At 42.7% G+C, this 25,897-nt stretch overlaps 2 protein-coding genes across 4 annotated transcripts in view; both read left to right on the forward strand.

The window, feature by feature from the left end:
* The window catches only part of egfra (epidermal growth factor receptor a (erythroblastic leukemia viral (v-erb-b) oncogene homolog, avian)), a 41,847-nt gene extending 38,644 nt beyond the window's left edge, over positions 1-3,203 (forward strand). For both annotated transcript variants that reach the window (XM_008298027.1, XM_008298028.1), the window contains exon 28: positions 1,317-3,203. In XM_008298027.1, coding sequence (XP_008296249.1) covers positions 1,317-1,654 — 338 coding nt within the window. In that variant the 3' untranslated portion in view covers positions 1,655-3,203. The remainder of the gene's footprint in view (positions 1-1,316) is intronic.
* Positions 484-25,761, forward strand: npc1 (Niemann-Pick disease, type C1). Of its 2 annotated transcripts, XM_008298026.1 has the most exons (26): positions 484-496; positions 8,304-8,383; positions 10,953-11,081; positions 11,240-11,346; positions 11,808-11,953; positions 12,269-12,436; positions 12,557-12,806; positions 12,904-12,986; positions 13,085-13,455; positions 13,629-13,855; positions 14,250-14,350; positions 15,074-15,176; positions 15,258-15,447; positions 15,720-15,902; positions 16,117-16,231; positions 16,843-16,970; positions 17,270-17,404; positions 17,513-17,602; positions 17,854-18,044; positions 18,962-19,077; positions 19,536-19,665; positions 19,833-20,018; positions 22,338-22,569; positions 23,686-23,799; positions 24,006-24,168; positions 24,256-25,761. In XM_008298026.1, the coding sequence occupies exons 2-26, from the start codon at positions 8,306-8,308 to the stop codon at positions 24,336-24,338; spliced, it is 3,819 nt and encodes a 1,272-aa protein (XP_008296248.1). In that variant the 5' UTR covers positions 484-496; positions 8,304-8,305; the 3' UTR covers positions 24,339-25,761. The 2 variants fall into 2 exon arrangements, with proteins under 2 accessions (XP_008296248.1, XP_008296247.1); XM_008298025.1 differs by lacking the exon at positions 484-496 and having other exon boundaries at positions 8,232-8,383.
* The last annotated feature ends 136 nt before the right edge of the window (positions 25,762-25,897 follow it).

Consider the following 25,897-nt stretch of genomic DNA (forward strand, 5'->3'; position numbering starts at 1 on the left):
TTAGTAAAAAGAAAACAGCGTGAGGAGCAGGAACAACTATTATTCCTATCGCCGACCACCTTATTAGACGGTTTAAGTGTGTGTGCATCTTTACTACAACAACACAACTCAAACACACACACCTATAGAAACACTGAATGCAGAATTTAATTACCCACCAAAGTGGAAAAGTGTCTTCACTGCCTTGAGCACATAATGACACAATGAGAGCATAAATACTCAACGTAATGTAATTAAATAAACTCATTTAGGAAAACACCTTAAAGGGGGAAAAAAATCTAACTTAGTTTCCGAGAACTGAACAAGACGCTCGCGTGTAGCTTTAAATATTTCTTATTGACGTCCTTTTGTTGCTCACGTCGTTCTGAGACGGTCCGGTTCCCCCTGATTGGTTTAGCGGCCACATCGACAACCTGCTTGCTTTGGTGTTTTTCAGTGATGTCAGCAGTCCGGTTGTAGACTACATGTGTGAGTTATTTGTTTTTTGTTGCTTGAGGTTGATCTGTGAAGAATATCGATTAAAAAAAATCAAATGCATCACAAAGAAAACCGTCAGTGCTTGCAGCTGCAATCTAGCAAACACTAACCTGACTGCTGTTGGCTTCCTGTTTATGGAGACATTAGTGGAGTAAAACCCAGAACGTTCAGAATCATTTTGTTTGTCAGACTCTTACACTCATAATCGTGTACAACGCATGGCGATCCATCAAGTACGTGCATCTATAGACGATGGGTGTATTATATTAATATCGTTATTACAAATAAAGGAAGTACAGCTGCTGCCGTCGTCTGAAATGGTTTTCACTTCTGGAATCGTGAGGCCTCTCAGACGCTCATTCAGAACTGGCCAACAGCAAACAAAACACAAGATTGAAAGAGAAAGAAAAAGATTTGGAGTTTGGAAAAAAGGAGCAGCTGGAGTGTTTCCTCCTCACATCCTGCTGTCTCTATACGGTCAGCTCATCAATGCAACGCTAAAAAATCCCCACAGATCATAGAAAACCTTAATTACGATCCATTAAGTTTTATATGATGATAATAATAATAACTTTATTTATATAGCACCTTTACAAACAGCGTTCACAAGGTGCTTTGACAGTCAGACGTAAGGAGACGAGGCAGAGCAGTCAAATAAAACACACAATAGAAACAATGATTATACACTAAATGAATAATTAGATGGAATAAGACGCATATCAAACAAAGGAACGAGGCTGTTCAGAAATTAAAGAATAAGATTATACAGGTTATAGACTGCTGATCATTTGTTGGGAGCTTGTCCAGTGCTCTGGTTAATGTGTTTGACTCTCTTACAGACTACATGAACCAGAACGGAGTCTCAGACATGGCGAACCCGAACTACCAGCACCCGGGTCCGCCTCGCACGCTCCTCCCCACCATCTCCTCCGACGACGCCGAGACGGAGTACCTGAACTGCTTCAGGAACGGGACCAACGGACCCGAATACCTCAACGAGGTGCCGACCCCCGCCGCCTTCACCCCCAACGGCACGGTCCACAACGTTCAGAAGTACCAGCCCCAGAACAGCATAGACAACCCCGACTACCAACAGGATTTCACTCCCACCTTCAAAACCCACACCAACGGACACATACCGGCCGCGGAGAACGCAGAGTACCTGGGCCCAGACTGAGGACGGGATGGGACAGGAGACTGTTTTAGCTCCACTGAGGAAGGCACTGGAGGCTGGAGAAGCATTGATAAGTGGTACCATCCATTATCACACCATCCCGTCTGATGGAGTCCGGTGTCACATCGGGCTGCTCCGTGCGCTGTTTGCATGCCTTTTACATTAAATCATTCCAAAGAGTTTTTTTCCTCACTACCAAACTACAGACGACTTTTTCCTCGTTGAGAGGAGGACGAACGCTGAGTCGTGTTGTGACTCAGCTGACCTTCGAGCTGCCGGACCAGTTACACTCCACCCCAGTGATGCAACCTCTGTGAACATCCCGTCTCCCAAAGTGGAAAATCTTTAAATGTTATGCACAAAAATACTTGATCCAAATGAGTCGGCGGACGAATGCTATTCAAAAGGATGGAGGCGCCTCCCAGTTGTTTTTTTTTTTTTTGGAGGCAGAAGCTCTGTTGCATAAAACAGAAACTGGCAGCTCGACCCGAAACACAACTTGAGGTACACGCGTTGTAGACTCGCTCGTCATGAACGGCAGAACATTTCGCTGAAGTCAGGAAGATGCTGATGTGTTGACTTCCTCCGAGGCCCGACGACGCTCCTCCTGAAGGATGAGTCACGTGGAAACTAAATCTTGCAGTGTATAGAATGTATAGTCGGCGTAAAGGGGAATACTGGTGAATAGCTTCATTTAGACGTGTTGCCTTTAATGTTCTAAAACAGTTCTGTGCGCGCTGGTTCCCCCCCTGACGTGTGGTATGTGGAGAATGCAAACACAGCAGGCGGTCATGTTTGCGCCGCCGTGCTTCGTAGCTCGCCACCTGCAGCACGTTTGTGACGTGAAGCGTATTTGTGTCGACCCACAAACTTATCTGGACTGTGAGGAGTTTATCAGCGTGTTGGTCTGCACACACAGGAAACCGTGAGCGATTGTTCCCCAACGCTCCTGACTGCACGCTGGGCTTATTGGCGAATTAACCTGACGACTAAAAACCTAAAGACAAAAGCTTTCTTCCTGTATTTTCTAACTTTCCTGACAGACGCTGGTTGAACTGTTTTAGGCCATTCGAGCAACCTGTTTAGACTTTGGTAGCTTTTCCCTGTGATGTGTTTTAGAGACTATTTTTGAATGGCTCTGTGTCAGAAACTAAGAATGTTTTTGATCTTTTAATATCACCAGGAGACTTCTCAGTTTCTGTTTTTGTTTTTGTTTTTTAGCAGAAGCGTAGACTGTTGTTTCACAAAGGCTGTTGAATCTGTTCGTAGCTTTAAAGTGTTTTAGTTTTGCAGGAGCATTAACTTTGCAAATATTATTCCTAGTTTTAAAGGAATATACTATTGTAGCGGCCTGTGAGCCTACTTTTGCAGATTTTACACAGGTACATGTACAGGAAAACGGCGATTAAGCTGCAATATACCCCAAAATATACACCTATAATTTATACTCAGTACACAGTTTTGTCATATCATACGTGAATATGCACTTATTCCCGAATTGTGATTATTTCATTCAGAAGTGAATAAATCTTTTTTTTTCTATAGAAATACAGCATGTTTGTTGTTGTTGTTTTTTCTCCCACAGCTTTACAAGTAAAGGGACGAGATATGATAGGAAAACAGAGCGTAATGATTTACTCGTCTGCTCGGTCATCTTTTTTATCTTATCACCTCTTCAGGCAGCAATCTGATGAAAACAGATGATCGGCCGAGTTAGAGGCGCATCCACCCCGACGCTCTGCTGCGTCGTCGAAAACGATTCACAATGTACCGCCATCTTTAGCTGTAGTACGTTAGTGTGACGCCAGGATCTGGCCACCATGGCTGCCAGTGAGGAGTCTGAGTGAGCGTTAGCATGATGTGTAATGTAGGTTGCACAATAAAACAGTCAATGGAAACAGATCAAAGGTGAACTTTAGATGCTGCTCGGCTGCTTAATCTGCCCTCAGACGGCTGATGATATCGTTTAAGCGCTAACAAAGAAGTTAAAGCTTCTAAACTAGAAAAATAAAGGAAAACTGAGTCATCACGGTAAATGAACAGTGTCTTTAACACGAGGGCGAGATGTTTTTATTTTTATTTAACCAGGAGAAGGCTCAAATCTTTTTCAAGAGTTTCCCACATTTACATTTAGAAGATAAGAAACTAACACATCAGCAGAGATCAGAAACATCCATCCATCATCTCTACACCTTCATCCTCACTCAGGTCATGGGGGGCTGGAGTCTATCCCAGCTGACTCAGGGTGAAGGCAGGTTCACCTGGACAGGTAACCAGTCTATCACAGGGCTACACTTAGAGACAGACAACCAAGCACACTCACATTCACACCTACGGACAATTTACAATCACCAATTAACCTCAGCATGTTTCTGGACTGTGGGAGGAAGCCGGAGAACCCGGAGAGAACCCACGCTGCACGGGGAGAACATGGAGACTCCACGCAGAAAGATCCCGGGTGTCCTCACCGGGACGCCAACCGGCGACCTAACCGCGAGGCCACGATGCTAACCACCGAGCAGGGTGTTGAATGCTGCAGACTGGACGCACATTTAGCAGAAATGTTTTGATAGTATTTACTTAGAAGTTAATATTTAGGAACTTGCTGCTTTTTACCTGAAGCAGGAATTAAAGAGGCGAGAAAGAAGAACAAACACATTATTATTAACTGTATAACGCGATCTAATCTCCTTCAGCACCACTGTGTGGGTGTGATTTGATCAGATTACACCAACAGGTTCCCCAAACTTTAGGTAGAGAAACAAATCATTAACTCTAATGAGGATCAGGAGGACGTATTCACATTAAATAAATAAATAAAAGTCAAACTTAAGTCTTTATATTTGAGCCTAAAATAAGTAAGGTTGCCTTTTGGTCTGCTGGTATTATCAACTGTTAATGATTTATCCCAACTGTCAGCCTCAGTGTTGTTCCCCTGCAAACAAAAACTGAACTTTTAATCTGAAATAAAACTGTCATCACTAAATAAGTGATTGGCGACAGTTTTATAGTTGATTTATATGTTTTTAGACCAAACATGCACCAGCTTGTTTTTGTCTGTCTGACTGCAGGTCAGAATGTATTATTATATGTTTTATACAGATTGTTTTGTGTTAAACGTACCTCTCTAAACAGTCAACTGATAATAAATCAATAGACTCTGATTGCACTGCTTCTATGATAGAACTACTAAGTGATGCCACACTCGGTAGGTTTCTGATTTCTACATGCGAGGCACAGATTGCTGCATGTGTCGGAGGAGGAGGAGAGCTATTAAAAGCACGTTTAACGCCTCCGCTTTGGGACAAGAAAGCTCTGCTATGAAATAAATAAATGAAAAGCAGCAGATCGACCAGAATCTCAGAATCAGTGGGTAAAGACGTGATCAATACGGATCGCTCAGGCGGCTGATGGTGCACTTTTGTGAAGGGTGCATCAATGAGGAAACAAAGCTAATGAATTTAAAGTCACGTAAAGCTCCTGTGAGTAATGCTGTTGTTCTCGTCTTCATGGAAGGCCAGTTTGCTCAGACTTGGAGCAGGAGAGTGGAGCTTCTTCCCCCCTGATGTGTGAGAATGTGATTTAACACTGAGCGTGGTCACATCATGCTCGCTGTGTTCTGGCCTGTGGCGCTCCTGAAGCAGACTGAGGTGAACCCAGAACCTCAGCTCACCTCTCAGGGCTTTGTCAGTCTTGCACACAAAGGATGAGAGTTTCCAGCCCTGTCATTACTTCCCACACAGGTAGCAGATGTATTTTTAACACTCCTAATTGCAGAGCTTCTGACGAGACAAAGAAAACGAAGTGTTTTTATTTCAGCATGACATAACCTCATACAGTCGTCCTCACATGTGCTCACAGCCTCCCATTAAAGAAGGAAAAAAAAAACAGCTTCAGTCGCTGAAATAAGTTGAAATTGACGAAAGTAATAATAAATAAAAAATTTATGAAAATTTTTTAGAATGCTTTTGAATTGTGGTTCAACAGAAATATTAAAAAAAAAAAAAAAAAAAGCCTGATGGGACCCATGAACTAACATCTAGCTGAACAACTCTCTGAGCCAATCACTGCCATCAGGTGTTTCCTGTAGCTCTCAGTCAGACTTGTGCACCTGTTGACAGGTGTTCTGGACCACTGCTCATCAGCAAAGGCCTCTCATTAGTCCTGAACTGTTTTTTTTTGTTTGTTTTTTTAAAATTATTCTTTCCAACCACAATTCGAAAGCAACATCTGATTTCACTGAATTAGAATTTAGTAAATTTTTATTTATTATCACTTTTTTCAGTTTCTAGTTATTTGAGTGACTGTTGTGGATTTTCTATTTTCTTTAATGACAAGTTATGAATACATCTGAGGACAACTGCACCTAATGTATGCTAAATAAAACAATGCAATTTTAGCAAAAATAGATCAAACATGTGAAGCAGATGTTCCTTTATCTGTGCTTAGATAGTTGATTTTTTTTTTAATGCATTCTTTATTTAGTTAAATTCCTAGACGGATACCAGATCTCTGCATTCAGTCACATGTTGCACAGAAGCAGCAGAAGAGGAAGAGTAAACGACGAGGCGTGCAGGTCACACCAGACATATCTACAACACATTCCACCGAGTCAAGGATTTTGTAAAACAGCAACAAGTTCCTTCAATGAAGGGGGCGTTTCTGAGATAATGATATTTTGCAGCTCACTCAGTGCCACATATTGACCTCTTTGTTTCTTCTTATATGATTAGATAGATGTTCCAGGTCAGGGTCAGACCTCCAGTGTTTACCCAGCGTCTGTCTTATGTTTTATCATTTTATACACTCTGGTTCGAATATGAAGGCTAAATTATTTTTTTTTTTGGCTTAGATTTAAACGCTCACTTACAGGCAGCTGCTGACACTCAGGACTGTTTTTAGCAAAGATCTGTAGATCGTCTCAACGTGAAAACATCATAAAAGAGCCGTGCTAATCATTAACAGCTGCTTTTCATTAAAGATTTTCTAAACGTGCTTTGTGGCTCTGGCCTGGTGCCAGTATCGTTATTACACAGATTAAATTCCCCCTTTTCTTTATTTTGAAAGTACTTATATTACTCACATTGAGTGGAATATTGTTAATATGATTACAGCTGTAAATACTCACAGCTGCTTTTTATTCCCTATAATTATGTTTATAATTTCCTTTATTTAATGTTACGATATTTTATTTCTCAGGGAGGCAAAGTTCAGGGTTAGAAGGTGACAGCTGGTTTACCAAACATGATTAGTCCCTGATGCTGTAAAATGCAAAAAGCTACGTCCTTGATCAAGCAGAAGATAAATCAAAAAACAACAACAACAAAAAGCATTTTTATTGCCTTTAAACATGGATTTTCTTCTGCTCTGTTTAAATTTGCACGACTGATTTTACTTTTATATGATGTTTTAATATAATGATATTGTAGAATCAGCACCTTTCAGGTTTAATACAAATGAAATAGTAAACAAAAGAATTGACTAAATAAAAGGTAAATATCAACATTCATTTCAAGCGAAGATTTTGGCCTCGTAGCCTTTTTAATTTGCAAGCGTTATTCTAAATGTGTTGAGTCGACATGTTGTTATTAAATTAACATTGTGTGTAGTTTGAGCTAAATTTTCTGAATTAGATGATTTAAAACTAAATTCAGCTTGATGTAACTTAATGTAACCGGCTTGATAACTAACTTCTTCTTCACCTTAAGTCAGGATTTCAAGGCCTGTTCTGTAACTTTAAAACTTGTGTTCATAATTATGGTAATTAAATACATACTCATTTTAAATAACATTGAAATATCATTGACGCAACTTGATTTTTATAATTAATCAACTTAAAAATGTCTGTGTTTATGCTGCCAATCATTAAGCTTTTAAATATACCCAAAGCAAAACAAAATTCCCTTAACTCTGTGTAGTCAGTTTGGTGAAGATAATTTCATTGGAAGTTGTCATAACTCACTAACACAAACTGTTCCATTAAAATAATAATAATAATAATAATTAAAGTGTAAGTAATTTGTCCGTGTTTTTACCTTGTGTGCGTCCTGGGAAAAGGAAAAAGAGAAGAGAAAAGAAAGAAGTCAACCATAAACAAAACATGGAGAATATTTTGAAGTGTAAGTTTAATGAAATGAACAAAATAAAATGCAAATTGGATGCAGAAATCTCATTTATGTTGGGTTTTATAAAGAAGAAAGGGAAAAACAGGTGATGCATTTTTGTCTTCCCCTTTCACTTTATTATTTAATTTCATAATCTTTAAAAGCAACAACAACAACAACTAAGAACTGAGAAATCATCAGAAGTAAAAGTTTTTCCCTTTAATAGACTTTCCACTACAGTGTATGGAGTGTTTGTATTTCTACATGGAAGAAGCTGGTTGTGTTGTTGAAAATCAGCCAAAACCAAATAAAAAAGATCCTGTTGTTTAAATTAAGCAGTTCATTAATTACCAAATGTACTTTTCAGCCACTCTACCGCAGTGGCTGTCTGGGTGCAGTGTGGCGGCGGCGTCGCCTGGCGGCAGCACCGAGGCCACAGCGCGTCTCCGCCGCAGACCGTCGCTCACTCTCAGACGAAGAAGAAACCACAACAAGATATGCGAAACTTTACCTGGGCTGTCAGTCGGTTTCGGTCTTTTCACTAAGAGGGATGGGACTCCTAACAGGGAGAAGCGTCTTATCTGCACTTTTATTCGTGGTTCTGCTGGCGGGAGGATACCTCCGATGGGTGAGTTGAACTCCGCGGCCGCCTTCTCGTGACTATTACATGACTCAGCTGCCGTGGCTACCGTGATGTTTATTTCGAGGCGGCTAGCTGCTAAAAGTCCCATTTAGCTGCTTCCACTCTTGATTTAGACGACAGGCAACGTTAGCCAGTAATTAGCTTAATACTAACCTGAATGTACAGCTAGCGTCCACGCTGGTCCACCTCCACCAGCCTCGGTATGTTGGGGGGACAACAGCAGCCGTGTTCCGGAGGCTGACGGCGGGTACAGGTTGTCTCCTGGAGCCACAACAACTTTAATGTCATGACAGCAGGAGCGTACCGGGCTGTGTAGGAAAGTAAAGCATCATGAGTGTGTTCCGGTCGGTGTTTCGGTGATACCGAGCCGAGCCTTTAACCCAGTTTAGCCGAGTTGTCTTTAAACCGGAGCCACAAACACTAACGTTAGTAGTTTAGTTTGCAGCGTTAGCAAGTTTTCCAGCTAGCATGCGTGACTGATGGTTTCCACAGCGCGAGCCGGAACTATTCAGTCATCACCTTTAATATGAAGCTTTAGTGTCCTTTAATTTAGTTTCTATTTTTTATTTTTCTTTTATTTATTTTTATTTTGCCAAGGCAGTGTGTCGTCTAGCTACTCACTGGGTCATTGGTTTTGTTTGTTTGTTTTGTTTTTAAACAATTATTTTTATTTCCTGCTCAGATGTGTACATTCTTGTGTATATTTGTTTATTTTTTTGTATTTTTTTTACTATTTTTTATTTATTTATTTTTTTCTTTCTATAGTTATTTTATTTTATTTTTATTTTTTTTCCTATTTCTATCATTCTTTGCTCATTCTTAGGGCAGCCCAAACCAATTCCTTGTATGTTGTATTTGGCCATTAAAGCTGGTTCTGGTTCTGGTTCTGATTGACGGATAAGAGCCAGAACTACATTAGTAGTAATAAAGAGAACTAAATGAGTACTGTAGCTAAACAAAGGGTCACAGTAAACACATAACCGGTAAACATACAAGGTCCAAGTTTTCCACATTAATATATTTTATTTTTTTGCATGATTTATCTTCTGCTTGATTCTAGGAGGTAGCTTCTTGCTTTTTACAGCATACAGGGAGGAATCCTGTTTGGTAAACCAGCTGTCACATTACAACCTTGAACTTTCTCCTTCTTAGAAGTAAAATGAATAAAAAGGAAATTCTAAAAAATAAGAAGAAAAATAAACTGTCCTGTTGCAGTCTTAATGGACAATGTTGGCATAACAAAGACGCCATAAGTGATGGAGGACAAATAAGGAGTGCTGCAGTGAGTCCAGAGCAGTGATGTTTTGAAAATAAAGAATCAGGTGTTCTTCATGGAAGACAGAAAAATAATGACTGTCCCATTCTTTTATTGGAAGTCCTTCGTGTTGGCGGGCTGTTCATAATATGTCCGAGGCACTGACTTTAAATGTAAAAATGATTTTATTAATACATGGACAAACCATCACAGTCCTCATCGGAGACCAAAAATGGCATTAACTCGATCGCTGCTCCATCCGTTTGCTTGGATTTAGTCAGACGTAGATGTAGGTAGCGCTCGCTTGTCGTCAGTAGCCTCTGAGGTCCTGTTTGATGATGTAATCAGGTCAGTCCACTGGAATGCTCAGAACCGCTCTGAAACATCTGATTAATCATTACTGTGTCAGGACAAGATATCTGCACCCCAGTACAAACAGAAAGTATGTGGAAACTGGTAATGATTGATTGTTCTGATTGCTGAGGATGAGCAGGAAGAATTTTACAAAAACTCGAGATGCTTCTTCTGTTAGGTCTAGTGGATTACAGGATCACGTCAGACGAACCCTGTAGAGTTCTGGTTGTTCCCTTAAGCCTCTAGATAGTTACGCTGGCCTTTCCTGCAGCTTCATAAAACCCCAACTGAGGAAAAAGTGCCATGTGAATGCTGCCTGTGAACCCATAAGGCTCAAGTAGGACAAAGTGTGCCACTGGGCTTCCTCTCACAACAGAGTGGAGTTAAGTGAATTAACTTCCCTGTGTCAGCCCTCCCCAGGAAGGAGCACGTGATGCTGAGTAGACAGATAAAAGCTTTTTCTGGTTGTTTTAGTATTCAAATCTGCTAAACTTCTGTCAAACAGCGTCTCTTCTCTAAACCGACGGCTTCTCTGCCACTTGGAAGTTTATTCTTCAAATGCCAGATTACAAAGAAATATTTTTGCAGAAGTGAAAGTTTTATATTCAGACATACAACGCATTAAATGTTAGTGACGCAGGAAATGAAACATGTGAAAAAATAAATCAGGGCAAAGGTATACGTCTTTAGCATCAGAATACGTGATGATTTTTAGCAGCTCAAACCAAGTCACAGGGTCCACGGCAGCCTCTGGAGGAACTTGGAGTGTTTGGACGGTTGTCGGCTTTGTCGTCATTCTGACCAGATAAAAATAGAAGTGGGCTTGTGTGAGTAAAAAGCTCCACATGACTCAACAGAAGAAATAAACGTATGCAAACCAGCGTAGGCAAATTCAGCTCGCTGTGTGAACACAAATGATCTCTGTTTGTCTGGTCTTGCTATCAGGTGGAGGCCCAGCACTGTGTGTGGTACGGTGAGTGTGGAGAGTCCGCAAAGGTGCCTGGAAAAAAGTACAACTGCAACTACACCGGTCCCCCTCGCCCATTAGATCCTGAAGATTACCATCTGCTCACGGTACAGACAGTAGCTTCATGCTGTTTCCCTTTTATTGTCTGGCCACAAACCAGTATCCAGTGATCTATTTATTCTTTACAGCTGTGCTTTATGTCTTTTCACTGCAGAAGAATCTATAAAAGTGTATCAAGGTGACGCTATTCCCTTTTTATATGCAGGAGCTTTGTCCTGGATACGACTATGGGAACCGAAGTCTCTGCTGCGACGCTGCCCAGCTGCGAACCCTCCAAGGGAGTCTCCAGCTGCCCCTTCAGTTCCTCTCCCGGTATGCACTGAGGTTATAACGTTAGCTAATGAAGCACATGACATGCTTAAAGACGCGCTATCATCCCGCTCCGGAGCACAAACGGTGGACTGTCTGAGCTCTTACATCTGTCACCGTGTGCTGCTGAGGTGTTAATGTTGTTGTTCTAACATGCAAGTCTGAGCTTTGCGTGTTTCAAACAGCAAGTTGGAGACGAACTAACTCAAAAGCCAAAGACCCAAATACAGCCGTGACTCGAAGATCCGACCCTTAACAATCAGAAAAACGAACAGAACCCATAAAAACAGCCTTAACACACCGACAGCCTTGGATTCTGACTCCGACATGACATTTTCACCATATTTGTTATTGCCGTGTTTTTTATTTGCAGCTTTTAAAATGTAACTCGTTTTTATTATTCTGGAAGTTACACAATCACGTCGTTTTGTTTTTTCTTTTCTTTACGATTCTGGTTTTGTCAGGTGTCCGGCCTGTTTCTTCAACCTGATGAACCTCTTCTGTGAGCTGACGTGCAGCCCCCACCAGAGTCAGTTTGTCAACGCCACCAAGTTCAATGCCTCCAACGTGGTGGAAGTGCAGTACTACATCGGACAAACATTTGCTAACGGTGAGTTCTCAGCCAGACCTCGGTTTAGATTTTAAAAATCTTCATCGATTTGTTTTCATGACTTCTCCAAGTGTAAATCTGAGAGCAAACGTCTCAAAGTACTGTAATAACTGACATATTTGGCTTGCAAAAAAATCTGCTGAGTGAACTTTATCAGTTCCTTACGTAAACATGAAGTCATGCGGTGAGTTTTGTAACTCTGTGGGTAACTGATGGTCATGACTCCTACAGTTTGAGGAGAATTTTTAAAAAAAAAAGGCGGATTGGACAGTGTGACCAAATGGTCTGACAGTGATCTGATCTGCCTTCTCCCAGCCATGTACAACGCCTGTAGGGATGTCCAGGCGCCGTCTAGCAACGTGAAGGCCTTGTCGCTGCTGTGTGGCAAAGACGCAAAGGACTGCAACGCCACTAACTGGATCCAGTACATGTTCAATATCGACAACGGACAGACTCCCTTTCCCATCATCCCGATATTCTCTGGTAAACCATTTTTTTGTGGTAGTAAAAGGCTGATCAACATTTTTAGCTAACAGCTGTGCTACATCTGTTACTCTGTGGTAGCTAACCTGTCTCCTGTGTCGTGCTCTTTCTTTACTCCAGATGTGCCGGTGTCGGGGTACACGCCCATGAACAACAAAACATACGACTGCACCGAGGGCTTGGAGGACGGCTCGGGTCCCTGCTCCTGTCAGGACTGCGCAAAAGCCTGTGGCCCCAAACCTGAACCTCCTCCTCTCCCCCTTCCCTGGACTATCCTCGGTATGGATGCCATGACGGTCATCATGTGGATCTCTTACACGGCCTTCCTGCTGATCTTTATTGGCGTTGTGGTCGGAGCTTGGTGTTACAGGTGATGGAACGTGCACTACTGTGATATACAAACATATTTAGATTCTAAGCTTTGTTCTTAATGTCTAACTGCCTCGTGTGCGTCTTTGTGTTTGCAGGAGAAGGACCATCCTGTCCGAGTACGGCCCCATTCTGGACAGCAACAACCCGCTGTCTCTCAACAGTGATAATCCCGACCAGGGTACAGCTGTGCACAACATACAGCTGCATAGAAGCAATTACATCGTTCTGTCTTTGTCACAAGATCTAAATGAGCTTCCTGTATTTTCCTCCTGGCAGTGAACGCGTCGTGCTGTGAAACGCTGGGGGAACGCTTTGAGAACGCCCTGCGGACCCTCTTCAGCTGCTGGGGCTCCTTCTGTGTGCGGCATCCGTGTCTGGTGATCCTGGGCAGCCTGATGCTGGTGGGGGCCTCCTCGGGGGGCCTGGTCTACATGCGCATCACCACAGACCCCGTCGACTTGTGGTCGTCTCCCATGAGCCAGGCTCGCCAAGAGAAGAACTACTTTGACGAACATTTCGGACCTTTCTTCAGAACTACTCAGCTCATTATAACCACTCCGGTCAACGACACCTTCATCTACTCCCCGTACTTTGGAGGATCAGATGTCCCGTTCGGAGCCATTCTGAGCAAAGACATCCTGCACCAGGTGGGTCCGTTTGAGCGGTACATCTGTCATTAGAGCCGGTGTGTACAAAGAAGTGTTGTTTCTCCCCAGATCATATGATTTGATTGTGAAGAGCAGCTGTGTCTCTGAAACTGTGGTTAAAGGTTCTTCTTTCTTTTTCTACTCTGTTGTTTTCTCTAACCTCAACAAACCAGGTGCTCGATCTGCAGCTGGACATCGAAAGCATCGTGGCCACATACGAGGGCCAGAACGTCACCCTGAAGGACATCTGCTTGGCTCCGCTGGCCCCGTACAACAACAACTGTACCATCCTGAGTGTCCTGAACTACTTCCAGAATAGCCACGCCGTGCTGGACCACAGCAAAGGAGACGAGTTTTATGTCTACGCTGACTTTCACAGCCATTTCCTCTACTGTGTCAGGTGATTTTTCTAAAGTTGCCTCACTTTCCTTCTTTTTTTTTTCGTGTTTACAAATAAGTCGGTTGTCATGTGGTTGGACATCTTCACTGGTAGCACAGTTCTCTTAGAGTTGTACAGTAAAAAGGTCAAAACCTCCTGGAACCAAGTGAACAGTTACCAGCAACATGCGACACCTGCACATCACGAGAATCTATTTTGAGATGCTTCTTAAAAAAAGCTTTGGGGAAAGTGTCTTCTCAGAACAGCACACTCAAACTTCCTCATCAGCTGTCATGTGTCAGGTGGTTGTTTATCTGTTCATATTAAATATAACAAGACACGGCTTGTGGCGAAACCCTTGTTTGTTTGTTCAAGCAATAAGACTTTTAACTCAGTTTGTCTTTTCCTTCTGCAGCGCACCGGCGTCCCTCAACGATACCACCGTCCTCCACGATCCCTGTTTGGGCACCTTCGGCGGGCCTGTCTTCCCCTGGCTGGCACTGGGGGGTTACGATGGTGAGTTTTGAAGTGGGTGTGTTTATTTCTAGAAGACTAGTTGGAAAGAAAATCATGATAAAAATCATATTGGATACAAATAAATGTTGAATGCTGGAGTGTTGTTATTGTACAGAGATGTCTGGTATGGTTCTTTCAGCATTTGTAGGTGGACACAGAAATTGTGGGAAAAAACAAAAACAAAAACGGGAGTTCTTCATTTGCAGTAGTGACATTATTACATTTATATTTATATTATTATTTACAGCTCATCTGGTAATTCTTCTATTGCACAAGGGAATCTTTTATTCTTTTTTTAGTGCCTCACCATCCAAATTTTTATTAATTTTTTTTTACTCAAAGTTTGGCGTTAATACATCTGGTAGTAATTTTGCATTAGCCAAGTATTTATTAGATCATTATGTCTCCTATATCTCTACATGTTATATATATATATATATATTATATCTGATTTAATGCAGCAAATAGATGCATGTGTGCTGTTAGAAATGCTGCCCGTAAATGAAAACAAATTTTTAAAAGTTTCTCTCTCGAGTAAATCACAGGAGATGCAACCAACCGTGATGCTTTTTTTTTTAGAAAGAGGAACCATGCTGTACCACAGATTTTATCTGTGCTGCTTAAAAAAGAATTCTAAAAAGCAACCATCAGTTCAACAGACTTAATTAATGTGGCTGATAAATGAGGACTGTTCCATTGTTTTTTTTTTTCTCCACACTACAGACTCAAACTTCAACAACGCCACTGCTCTCGTGATCACCTTCCCGCTCAACAACTACCTGGACGACTCGGTCCGACAAGGCAAAGCTCTGGCGTGGGAAAAAGAGTGAGACAACGATCAGTCAGCGAGCTAGCCTGAGCAAACATCACTGTTCGTGTGTGTGTACTAACTGTGCTTTTGTTTCAGATTCATCCGGTTCATGAAGAATTTCCAAAACCCCAACCTGACCGTGGCCTTCACGTCAGAGAGGAGCATCGAGGACGAGATCGAGAGGGAGAGCAACAGCGACATCAGCACCATCGTCATCAGCTACGCCATCATGTTCGTCTACGTCTCTCTGGCTCTGGGTCACATCCAGAGCTTCAGGAGGCTCCTGGTAATAGATGAAGTCCTCACTCTGCTCCATTAACATTTCTATTCAGCGTGTCATTTTGTTCCAGGCATGTGCTCGTAGGCGTCAGTCATGCCTGAAATACTTTGACACTTAACTTGTGTAGTTCCTCGTTTGCTTGTGACATCAGAACGTTTGAATTCACTCTGATGCAATCAAACCAGAACAACCGGTTCGACAGCTTTGACCTACTCATGCATGAACGGCAGCCGTTGAGGGATTAGGATGACGGATTCTCTCTGTTTCTGCCCGTACAGGTGGACTCTAAGATTTCTCTGGGTATAGCAGGTATCCTGATCGTGCTGAGCTCTGTGTCCTCCTCGCTGGGCATCTTCAGCTACGCCGGCATCCCGCTCACGCTCATTGTGATCGAGGTCATTCCCTTCCTTGTGCTGGCTGTCGGCGTGGACAACATCTTCATTATAGTGCAGACGTACCAGGTGAACCCTTTAGTCCCAATAAACTGATGCACAATGACTCGCTGATATAATGTAGGACTCACGTACACCTCAATCATTAGTACCTATAATTTATATATTATTTAGTTGAATCATGACAACTTTGTTGCTGGAAACTCTCTAAAAAATAATTAGATTTTCTCGCTGCCACTTCCCTGTAAAACTTTACTAAATCAGATTTTCCATTTTTAAACAGAGGGACGAGCGAATGCCACAGGAAGAGATCCACCAGCAGATCGGTCGCATTCTGGGAGACGTAGCCCCCAGCATGTTTCTCTCCTCCTTCTCTGAGACTGTGGCCTTCTTCCTGGGTAAAATAAATCCACTTTTTAACGCACCTTATGTACGCGCCTCTGCACGCCAGTTTTAGAATCGGCTTTATTGTTCAAGTTTGTTAAAAAAAAAAAAAAGGAAATCCAAAACATTGTTCAAATGTGTACAGGTTGTGATCAATACTGGGAATAATGGTGACTAGTTTCTGAGATGTTTTATTATTTCCACATATTACATGTTGTGTGTTTACACATATTTAATCTGATTCCTTATCTGCCTGCTGTTTGACCCACTTCTGTGGAAGAACCTCAGAATTCTTGTTGCATTAGTGTCAGTGGAAGCTGAGTTACTAAAGGAATGCAGATTTATTTTCCTTTTTTCTTTATCTGGTCAATGCAGATGTTTTTTGTTTGTTTTGGCAAATATTTGACTTTTATATTTGATTTTCCCGAGAAAACTGCCCGTCACAGAATCTGATTCTGTTTCTACAGCGTCAGCTCTGTTGTTTTTTTTGTTTTATTAAAGATAACTCGCCTTTCAGACTCATCGGGTGTGTTTGTGCTCACATAGATGACACAGCGGCCACAAGTGTCCCACAGCGTCCTGGTGAGTCACATGCTGATCATTCTCCTTTCTGTTTCTTATCTAGGAGCCCTGTCCAACATGCCTGCAGTCAGGACCTTCTCCATGTTCGCTGGCCTGGCTGTTTTCATTGACTTCCTGTTGCAGATCAGCTGCTTCGTCAGCTTGCTGGGTTTGGACGCCAAAAGACAGGAGGTGAGGGGAGACGACGGTGACGGTGCTGGAGGGGTCACAGATGCTCAGACTATGAGGGTTACGAGAAGACAGTTTCCAATCACTGCTCTGTCTAATTCAGCTGATCGGTTCTGCTCTCTGGTTGATTGCAAATAAGTGAAATGTCCAAGTTCAGTGAGTGTTTGCAGTGCCGTTGAGCTTCAGTGACGTGAGGCTGAATACGCGGTTTAATTGCTTTAACCTTCAGCTTAGTCACAGCTTCAGCCACTAATAGTCAAAGAGACTTTTCAAACGCTGTGCCGTCTCCTGTGTTTAAAAAGGAGAATCGACTCGACATCATCTGCTGTGTGAAACTGCCAGAGGGCCAGGAAACCAACACAGATGGCTTCCTCTTCCGTTTTTTCAAGAAAGTCTTTGCCCCATTCATCCTGAAGGAGTGGGTGCGACCGATCATAGTAAGTACCTCGGTGCAGTCGTGCACATCTGCCGGCTGGTAATGTGCTGGCAGACCGGTTTGGACTTGACTGAGGAGAATGTTATGTTGATCATGTTATTCTGTGTAGGTGGCGGTGTTTGTGGGAATGCTCTCCTTCAGCATTGCGGTGGTGAATAAAGTGGAGATTGGACTGGACCAGAAGTTATCCATGCCCGACGTAAGTCCAACGTTCACAGTTTTCACAGTGGTTATGTTTTGAGTATTTGTAGTAATAGTGTGTGTTGTCAGTTACTTTGCAGTGGATTTAAAGTGCTTCGTCAGTCATCCAGGAAGCTAAATTAGTTGCATGTCATGGGGTGTGATTACTGAATTCCCCCAACAGTTAATTTCTGCAGCACACTTGCTGTATGACATGCATAGTCGCTACGGCTTGCTTCCCACTTCTGACAGTTTGTCTCTCACATCTAGGACTCGTACGTGCTGGACTACTTCAAGAACTTGAGCGAGTATCTGCACACCGGAGCTCCAGTGTACTTTGTGGTGGAGGACGGTCTGAACTACAGCAGTCCGGAGGGCCAGAACGTTGTGTGTGGAGGGGTGGGCTGCAACAACGACTCCCTGGTCCAGCAGGTCTACACGGCCTCGCTCATGAGCAACTAGTAAGTCTGTGCTACGAATGAGAAATGAAAGGTTTCCATCCACATAGAACTGAGAAGATGTTTGATAGTTAAATACCTGAAATTACAACATGCCTGCTGTTGAAACCAGAAGTTTACATCCACTGTATAAAAAGACATAAAACCTTTTTTTCTTCTCACTATCTGACATTAAATCAGACTAAACTCTTCCTGTTTCAGCTCAGTCAGGATCACCAACATTATTTCTATTTGCTAAACACCAGAATAATGAGAGAGAGGATTTTTTCCTACTTTCTTCAGAGTCAGAAGTTTCCATCCATCTCCTCAGTATCTGCTAGCGTTGCCTTTAAACTCTATGACTTGGGTCAAATGTTCTGGGTTTCCTTCCACAAGCTTCTCACAACAGTCTGATGAGTTCTGGCCCATTCCTCCTGACAGAACTGGTGGAACTGGGTCAGGTTTGTTGGTCTCCTTGCTCCACTGATGTTCTCCAGTTCTCTTCCTGATATCTTGGCTGATTTCTTTAGATGTTCCATGTTGTCACAAAAGGAAGCAGCATGTTTGAGGTGTGCCTTAAAATACATCCACAGGTGTAACTCAGATGTTGTCAGTTAACCAATCAGAAGCTTCCAAAGCCATGACATCATCATCTGGGCTTTCCCAAATAGCTTGAAGGCATCTTAGTGGATGTAAACTTCTGACTTGAAAGAAAGTAATAAAAAAATCCTCTCTCTCATTATTCTGGCGTTTAGCAAATAGAAATAATGTTGGTGATCCTGACTGACCTGAAACAGGAAAAGTTTGGTCTGATTTAATGTCAGACAGTGAGAATAAAAAGGTTTATGTTTTTATGTCTTTTACAGTTTATGAAGTTACAATAGGGATCATCTAATGTGACCGTATGATCTACTCACTTTCACTTTTTCTTTCGCTCCCAGCACAACCATTGCCTACACACCGTCCTCCTGGCTGGACGACTACTTTGACTGGGTGAAGCCTCAGTCGACCTGCTGTCGCTACTACAACAGCTCTGGACAATTCTGCAACGCCTCGGGTACGTCTTCATCCAATGGCAATCGAGTTCTTCATATTTAAAATAAAATGCAGTTATGCAATAACATTATTTTGCAAATGTGCGTGAAAATAACAACAATGTGTCGATACAAAACCCAAAAATATCCACGGGAATAATCACAGGAGTGACGAGTGCAAAGTAAGATTCAAGATTTAAAGTGTTTATTGTCATATGTAATTTTCCTGTTATTAATTTTTATATATCTTTTTGCTATTGACAACAAATGCCAAACAATATAAATCTAAATCTAGAAGAGAGAAAAAATATTTTAAAAAATTAGATAAAATAGATAAATAAAGGCACTGAATGAGGAGCAGTGTAACATCTGTATGTGCAGTAGTCAGCAGGTATGTTCACATATTTACTCGTCTATTCAGTATTTTCTCCTCCAAACCCACTGATAACATGGATTACTGTCCGCCTGATGTCTCCTCCAGTGGTGAACCCGTCCTGCATGCCCTGCCGGCCCATGACTCCCAGTGGAAAGCAGAGACCTGAAGGACAAGACTTCATGCGGTTTCTGCCCATGTTCCTGTCGGACAATCCCAACGTCAAGTGTGGCAAAGGGTAACGCCTTAGCTCTGTCCACGTCTTCCTTTTAGAGGCTGTTATTAAAGACGCGTAACCTGTTTTTAAATCCTCTAACTTCTGCATTTCCGTGCGGTTAGAAGTATTCCTCCATCGTGTATCGGTTCTGTTGTGGTTTGTGACGTCCTTTTGCTTTCTCTCTCCAGCGGCCATGCAGCCTACGCCACGGCAGTCGACCTGTATCCCAACAACACGGGGGTGGGAGCCACCTACTTCATGACTTACCACACCATCCTGAAGGAGTCGCCGGACTTTATAGACGCCTTGAGAATGGCTCGAGTCCTGGCTGAAAACATCAGTCAGTCCATTGACCACAAAGTGTTTGCCTACAGGTGAGTCCTGCTCCACTGCCCAGAGAGCTTTTACCGTCATACAGTGTGTAGTTTGCATAGTTTTAATTTTTTTGCTCACTGTGGGCTCATTCTAACAGGAATATAAACTCTTTTGTCTCTCTGGAAACAAAACAGCAATGCCCTAAAGTAGATCAGTACATCAGGATATTACTCTGTGGGTTGTGCAAACAGTGAGAGCAAGTCAGCCCAACACTTCCTGATTTTCTCTCACGCAGCTGTTGATCACAGCTGAGTCACTAATAACTGGTGGCAGACGGTCAGGGCCAGCGAGGCTTTCTCTGCTGGCCTGAACTCCAACAGAATCACAGACTTTTAACTTCATTCCTGACAGTCTGTTCTCTTCATTCATAGCGTGTTTCTGGGCTGTGGTGCCTCCAGCAGCGTATGTTTATATCAGAGCTGTTATCCAATCATATTTTACTCGTAATGTGTTGCCAGGGTCACAGAAATCTGCCCCGAGGCCTTCAGATTAAAAAGTAAAATGGATCACAATGTTGCTTCAACCAATCAGGGTCAGCTAGCTGGCCTACGATGACATCAGCACCTTCACGTCCTCTGATTGGGCGGTTAGAGAGCTCAGCCAAAGCTAGCGGTTCGAATCTGTAGCGACCTGCACAAGATAAAACTTCATCATAAAAGTGTTAGTAGCTGTTTTTTTTGTTAAGTTAGCGGACATTCTCAGCCCTACAGCCAGTTAAAACTAAACTTAAGGAAAAGAGGGTGGATTTTGTGTTCAAATAATCACAGGTTTTCGTGAGTAAAATGAATTTTATCCAGTTTAATTTTATCCAGTTAATCTTGATGCTCCTGCCAGATGTGAAAGGAGACGTGTTGAATTGTTTTAGCTGTTTCTTGCTTCAGTGATGGCATTCATTCTGGCTACATCAGATCCCTGTCTGCAGTGCAACGTCCTGTTACGCTGCCTTTCTGCATCATGCTGATGGTTTCTGTAACCGTGGCATCACAATGACGGCGTTAAGAGGTGGTTTATTGAGGCAGGACGCTATTGAAGGAGGAAAATGCGCGGCCCTCCACTGCTAATAAGGTTCCATTTGTACCAAGTAGCGCAGATTTTTTTAGTTTTCCACAGACTCTGGTTAAAGCCAACGGTTTATATTTGGTACATTTTTAAACAAGACTTTTTCCACAGTACATGGACAAAGTGTTTTCAATGAAGTATTATGATTTTAGATTTAGATCTGACCAGAGTTGCGGTTTGACGAATGTTGGGGGAAAAAAATCCAACAATTATTTTTTCTGTTTTCACAAACGGTGTAATTTGGGGGATTTCTTTTGCCTTTTGGGGTTCAGAGGATTAAATACATGATTTTGCTTGAAGGAAATATTGTGTGCATTCAGAAAGGCTTGAGAAAATCTGATCACAAACGGCATCTCGAGCACAATGACTGATTCAGTCTTCATCACTTACAGCCTTTAATTGTGCAAACAGACTGAAGTTTCAAGACGACCGCGTCTTCGTTGGTAATATTTCAGTCAGTTCGATATTCAGCAGCAGAACAAAGTGTGTGTGTTGGTCACTGACGGCCTCAGAACGAAGGTCAAGGTTTGTTCTGTGGTTACAAAAACGACTTTTGGACGGTCGAGTTCCCATCAACCACCAACACCGAGTGCCACTGAGTGTGGTCAATCATCAGAGACGATTCCAGGATCAGGATCACGAGTTTGAGCTTCAAGTTTGTCCAGTTTTCAGATCAAACAGCAAAACCTGAGGCTTCTTTCTTTTTTTACTTTCTAGCTCTGATACATTTTTATATTTTTCTGCCTTTAAAATTCATCAGAGGTTTTGGAGTTTCAAGGGGTTTATGTTGCATAAATCATGTTATAGTTGTAAAACGGAGCTGGTTTTGAATTAAGCAGTCCCAGTTTCAGCCGTGCTCTGGGTTTTCTGTGTACGTTTACACTTTTAACTGAGCGTTTGTTTGTTTTGAGCTCAAGGTTCAAGGGTATCGCTGTGAGAAAAGTATGTCATTGATAAGCACACGGCAGAGGGAACGTTGTAAATGCCAATGCAGCCGATGTTTGACCCCGAGTACTGAATTAATGTTCCTGCCCCCTACACCCTGTGTTACAGAGAAGTTGTGCCTCCACTTATGTAGATCACAACCTCTGACGTGAAGGCAGAATCCAGTATTCACCAAAGATGTGCTTTGTAGATGCAGAGTTAGTTGGAAAGCATGAATGAATGCAGTAGCTGATTGGTTAGGTACATTTTGCACAGATTAACTGCATCCTTGTCCCTCTTCTTGATTCACTAATGAAGACGTCCCTCCTTTGCAGCGTCTTCTACGTGTTCTACGAGCAGTACCTCACCATCGCGTACGACACGGCCTTGAACCTGAGCGTGTCGCTGGCCTCCATCTTCGTGGTGACGACGGTGCTGCTGGGCTTCGAGCTGTGGTCGGCGGTGATCGTCAGCATCACCATCGCCATGATCCTGGTCAACATGTTCGGCGTCATGTGGCTGTGGAGCATCAGCCTCAACGCAGTGTCCCTGGTCAACCTGGTCATGGTAAGAACAGGGGTCGGGTTTGGGGTTTGGGATTTTCTCGGTAAAGGGTTAGAGATAGCTGCCGTGAGCTCCTCCCGTCCCAAAGCACTCACAGGCGGTCAGGAGTCTGGTCAGCGGTCCCAGCTGCAGTCAGCAGGACAACCAGATGTTTTTACTTTGCTGCAGGTGGAAGATTTAAGTTTGGCTTTTTATTTCATACATACAAGGAGGACTCAAATAGACACTGAGTATTTTATTTGAAAGTAACCTTCAACCCAGCAGCTTTTTTTTTTTTTTTTTTTTTGAGTTGAAAATGTTTTTGTTTCATGCAGCAATAAAATGTAGTTTCCTCTGTAGTAGTTCATTGATTTCGTCAATGCAAACACACTCTAGTTTTTACACATAGCAAACAACGATATGTGCAGTGTTCTCTTCATGTTAGACATCAGGAGGGTTTTGTGGCTTCTGGTGTTGTCCTTTCTGTCGGAAACGGGTCCAAACGGCTCTCTGAGTGTTGAAGGTTGCCGACTCCTGATCCAACAGCATCGATAAGAGAAGCAGCAGCTGACAGACTGGAACATTTTGCCAATAAATGTCAACTTTTAACATTTTACTACAACTATTGCCTGTTTGAAAGTCGATCATTGTTGAAAAGTAGTGAGAAAAAAAGCTACTAAATCGACTCTAAGATGAGATGACTTCATGGCAGGTGTTTTTAATTGGATGTTTTACCTGCTTTGACTTTGAGTAGCTTCACTTTAGTTTTGCCAACACCTTAATTTGCAAATTTGGTCATTAAATTAGAGGTATGCTCTCAAATGTAATAAAGTATTTGGTGTCTTGATTCTAATTAATACTACCTATTGTTCATTATGTGTAATTCTTGGACTTTTTTTTTTTGCATTTGGGTCGTACAGATGTGTTTAGATTGAGTCAGGTTGTCTGATTCTTCACTTTATGGACTTTGTTCGAGCAAAGTCAGAATGTTGGAAATGGTTTTGGCAACCAGCAAGACACCGTTTCTTCCTGATACCACCTACAGAATATTCTGCATAGGGGAGCAAATGCAAACTTCACTTATGTCTGCTTTCGGTTCCCAATTTTCACTTTTTTCTGGTGCCGTCTCCTCTGCTGCAGAGCTGTGGGATCTCCGTGGAGTTCTGCAGCCATATTGTTCGAGCGTTTTCCATCAGCGTGAGGAGGAACCGAGTGGAGCGGGCCGAGGAGGCGCTGGCTCACATGGGAAGCTCCGTAAGTGTGCTTCACCTCTTATCAAATTCACAAGAGGAAGTGACTAAGTAAACCTCGACCTGCTGGTAATGTGAACTATACATATCTGCAGGAGCTAACAAAGGTCAAGTTTAGTACAGTTAGATGTTTAATCAGTTGTACAGTAGGTCCAATGTGAGGTGTCGTCACTTAACGTGACATTTATTGATCCTGTTTGCGTCCTGCAGGTGTTCAGTGGGATCACGTTAACAAAGTTTGGCGGTATCTTAATCCTGGCGCTTTCCAAGTCCCAGATCTTCCAGGTGTTCTACTTCAGGATGTACTTGGCCATCGTGCTGCTGGGGGCGACACACGGCCTCATCTTCCTCCCTGTCCTGCTCAGCTACATAGGTCAGTAGAGAAGAGCTGTTACAGGATCTAAACATCGATGTGAAGCCGGTTCATGCTCCTCCTAATACGTTCTGACTCTTTTCACAGGTCCATCGGTGAACAAAGCCAAAGTGTTTGCTGCTAACAAACGCTACGCCGGCACAGAAAGGGAGCGCCTCCTCAACTACTAGGGAGCTTTTTGGGCCGGCGAACAATGAACTAACTGTTTGTCTGGGAGTGACTGTGTGGGCGTGAGAGCGAGCCGGTTCTGTCATCACTGACACACTCATCGTCATCGCCACTACTATGCATGGATTTAACTCAGGAAAATACTTGGGAACGGACGTGCCAGAGGCCTTGTCCAGCTGCATACTTACGGCTTTTCCTCAGAACACTTTGGACCCACCAGCCCTCCTCCTCCTCTTCCTCCTCCTCCTCCTCCTCACACTACAGGACAAGCATAACTTCAGTATTTGAAGCAGGAGCAACGTACCACAGAAGGGACACTCTGACAGTGTGGAAGTGGGAGAAGCATCACCGCCAACCTCAGTTTACAGGCGAACCTATCAGTCAGAATGAGCTATTTTGATTTGGGAAAACTCAAAAGGGTAAAACTGGTCAGTTTTTTATACATAAATAAATATATATATGTATATATATACTTCAGAAAAACTAATCTTCAAAAGGATTTTCTTTTTTTTAACACAAACGTTGGTGTTTTGTACGACTATTTGATATGATGAATGATTTGTTGACTGGAACAGAGCACACACCAGTAGATAACCGTACCAGTGTCCCTGCACCGTACAGCACCTGGCATTAACATGAATCACACCCTGGCTGCTACTACATGCTGCTCTGTGCACCAGTTTGCATTTGTACTGTGTTTTTCCTCCACACATTGACCACAGTACACTGGATTTGAAATCAAGCAATATCCTTGAGGGTTAAGTGCTGACTGGATGAGTTTTTTTGGGCGTGTCAGTGTCAGTGTTGGCAGAGCAGTGCAACAACTGCCCCACCTCTAGCTGGAAATATGATATGATTACACTTCCTGTATGGATATAAACTCATTCACCTCATACTAATTGTTTTATTTGAAAGTCAGCACACTGGGACACCTAAATGGTTCATGTACTACTGTCCACTGCTTACCAAGCTGCTTCTAGCCTTTTCTGGATTGTTTTATTTCCACAGTGGACCATATTTGCCACATCCGGCGCTATGTTTAGTTTTAGAGCGAGCTCATTTATCATAAGTGTCCTTTCAAAGTGTTTGCAGGACTGGATTGAAAAGCTTTTTCTGACACAAGTTACGTTGATGCCAGGTGTCGTCGGTGCCACGGTGCTCGTGATGGTTTCACTTTGGAGTGGAAATGAGACCTTTTGCAGTTACTGAACAAAAAACAATTTGTTGCATCAAGAGGTGGAGAGACGAAGCTTTATGTCTACGAGTAGCTCACACAGGACCTCACAGAGCTCTGCCACATGGAGCCTGTGGAGCCTGTGGAGCTGACTGCGTAACGGTACAGTCCTGAGTCTTTCATTCCTTCACCTGTAATTTATTGTTGTTGTTTTTTTTTTATGTTAACTATATTAACGTTGTATTACCATGCATTGCTGTTCTCCTTAGTGTCCTCTCAAAAGTCCCTTCACTTGCATCACACACGTCTCACCACACCTGAGATCGTAGCTGATGGATGCAGTGCGTCCGTCCACCTGGTATCGAGGTGGTTCGTCCCACTGCTTTA

This window comes from Stegastes partitus, unplaced genomic scaffold (assembly GCF_000690725.1).
Source record: "Stegastes partitus isolate 25-593 unplaced genomic scaffold, Stegastes_partitus-1.0.2 Scaffold1272, whole genome shotgun sequence".
In the NCBI taxonomy this organism is placed as follows: Eukaryota; Metazoa; Chordata; class Actinopteri; family Pomacentridae; genus Stegastes; species Stegastes partitus.

What these genes read in the sequence shown, in the direction of transcription:
- npc1 (XM_008298026.1), top strand. Translation starts at nt 8,306, where the DNA reads ATGGGACTCCTAACAGGGAGAAGCGTCTTATCTGCACTTTTATTCGTG. An exon ending in CAGTGATAATCCCGACCAGG is followed by an intron (nt 12,987 to 13,084) that starts GTACAGCTGTGC and finishes TCCTCCTGGCAG; the next exon opens with TGAACGCGTCGTGCTGTGAA. An exon ending in CACAAAGTGTTTGCCTACAG is followed by an intron (nt 20,019 to 22,337) that starts GTGAGTCCTGCT and finishes CCTCCTTTGCAG; the next exon opens with CGTCTTCTACGTGTTCTACG.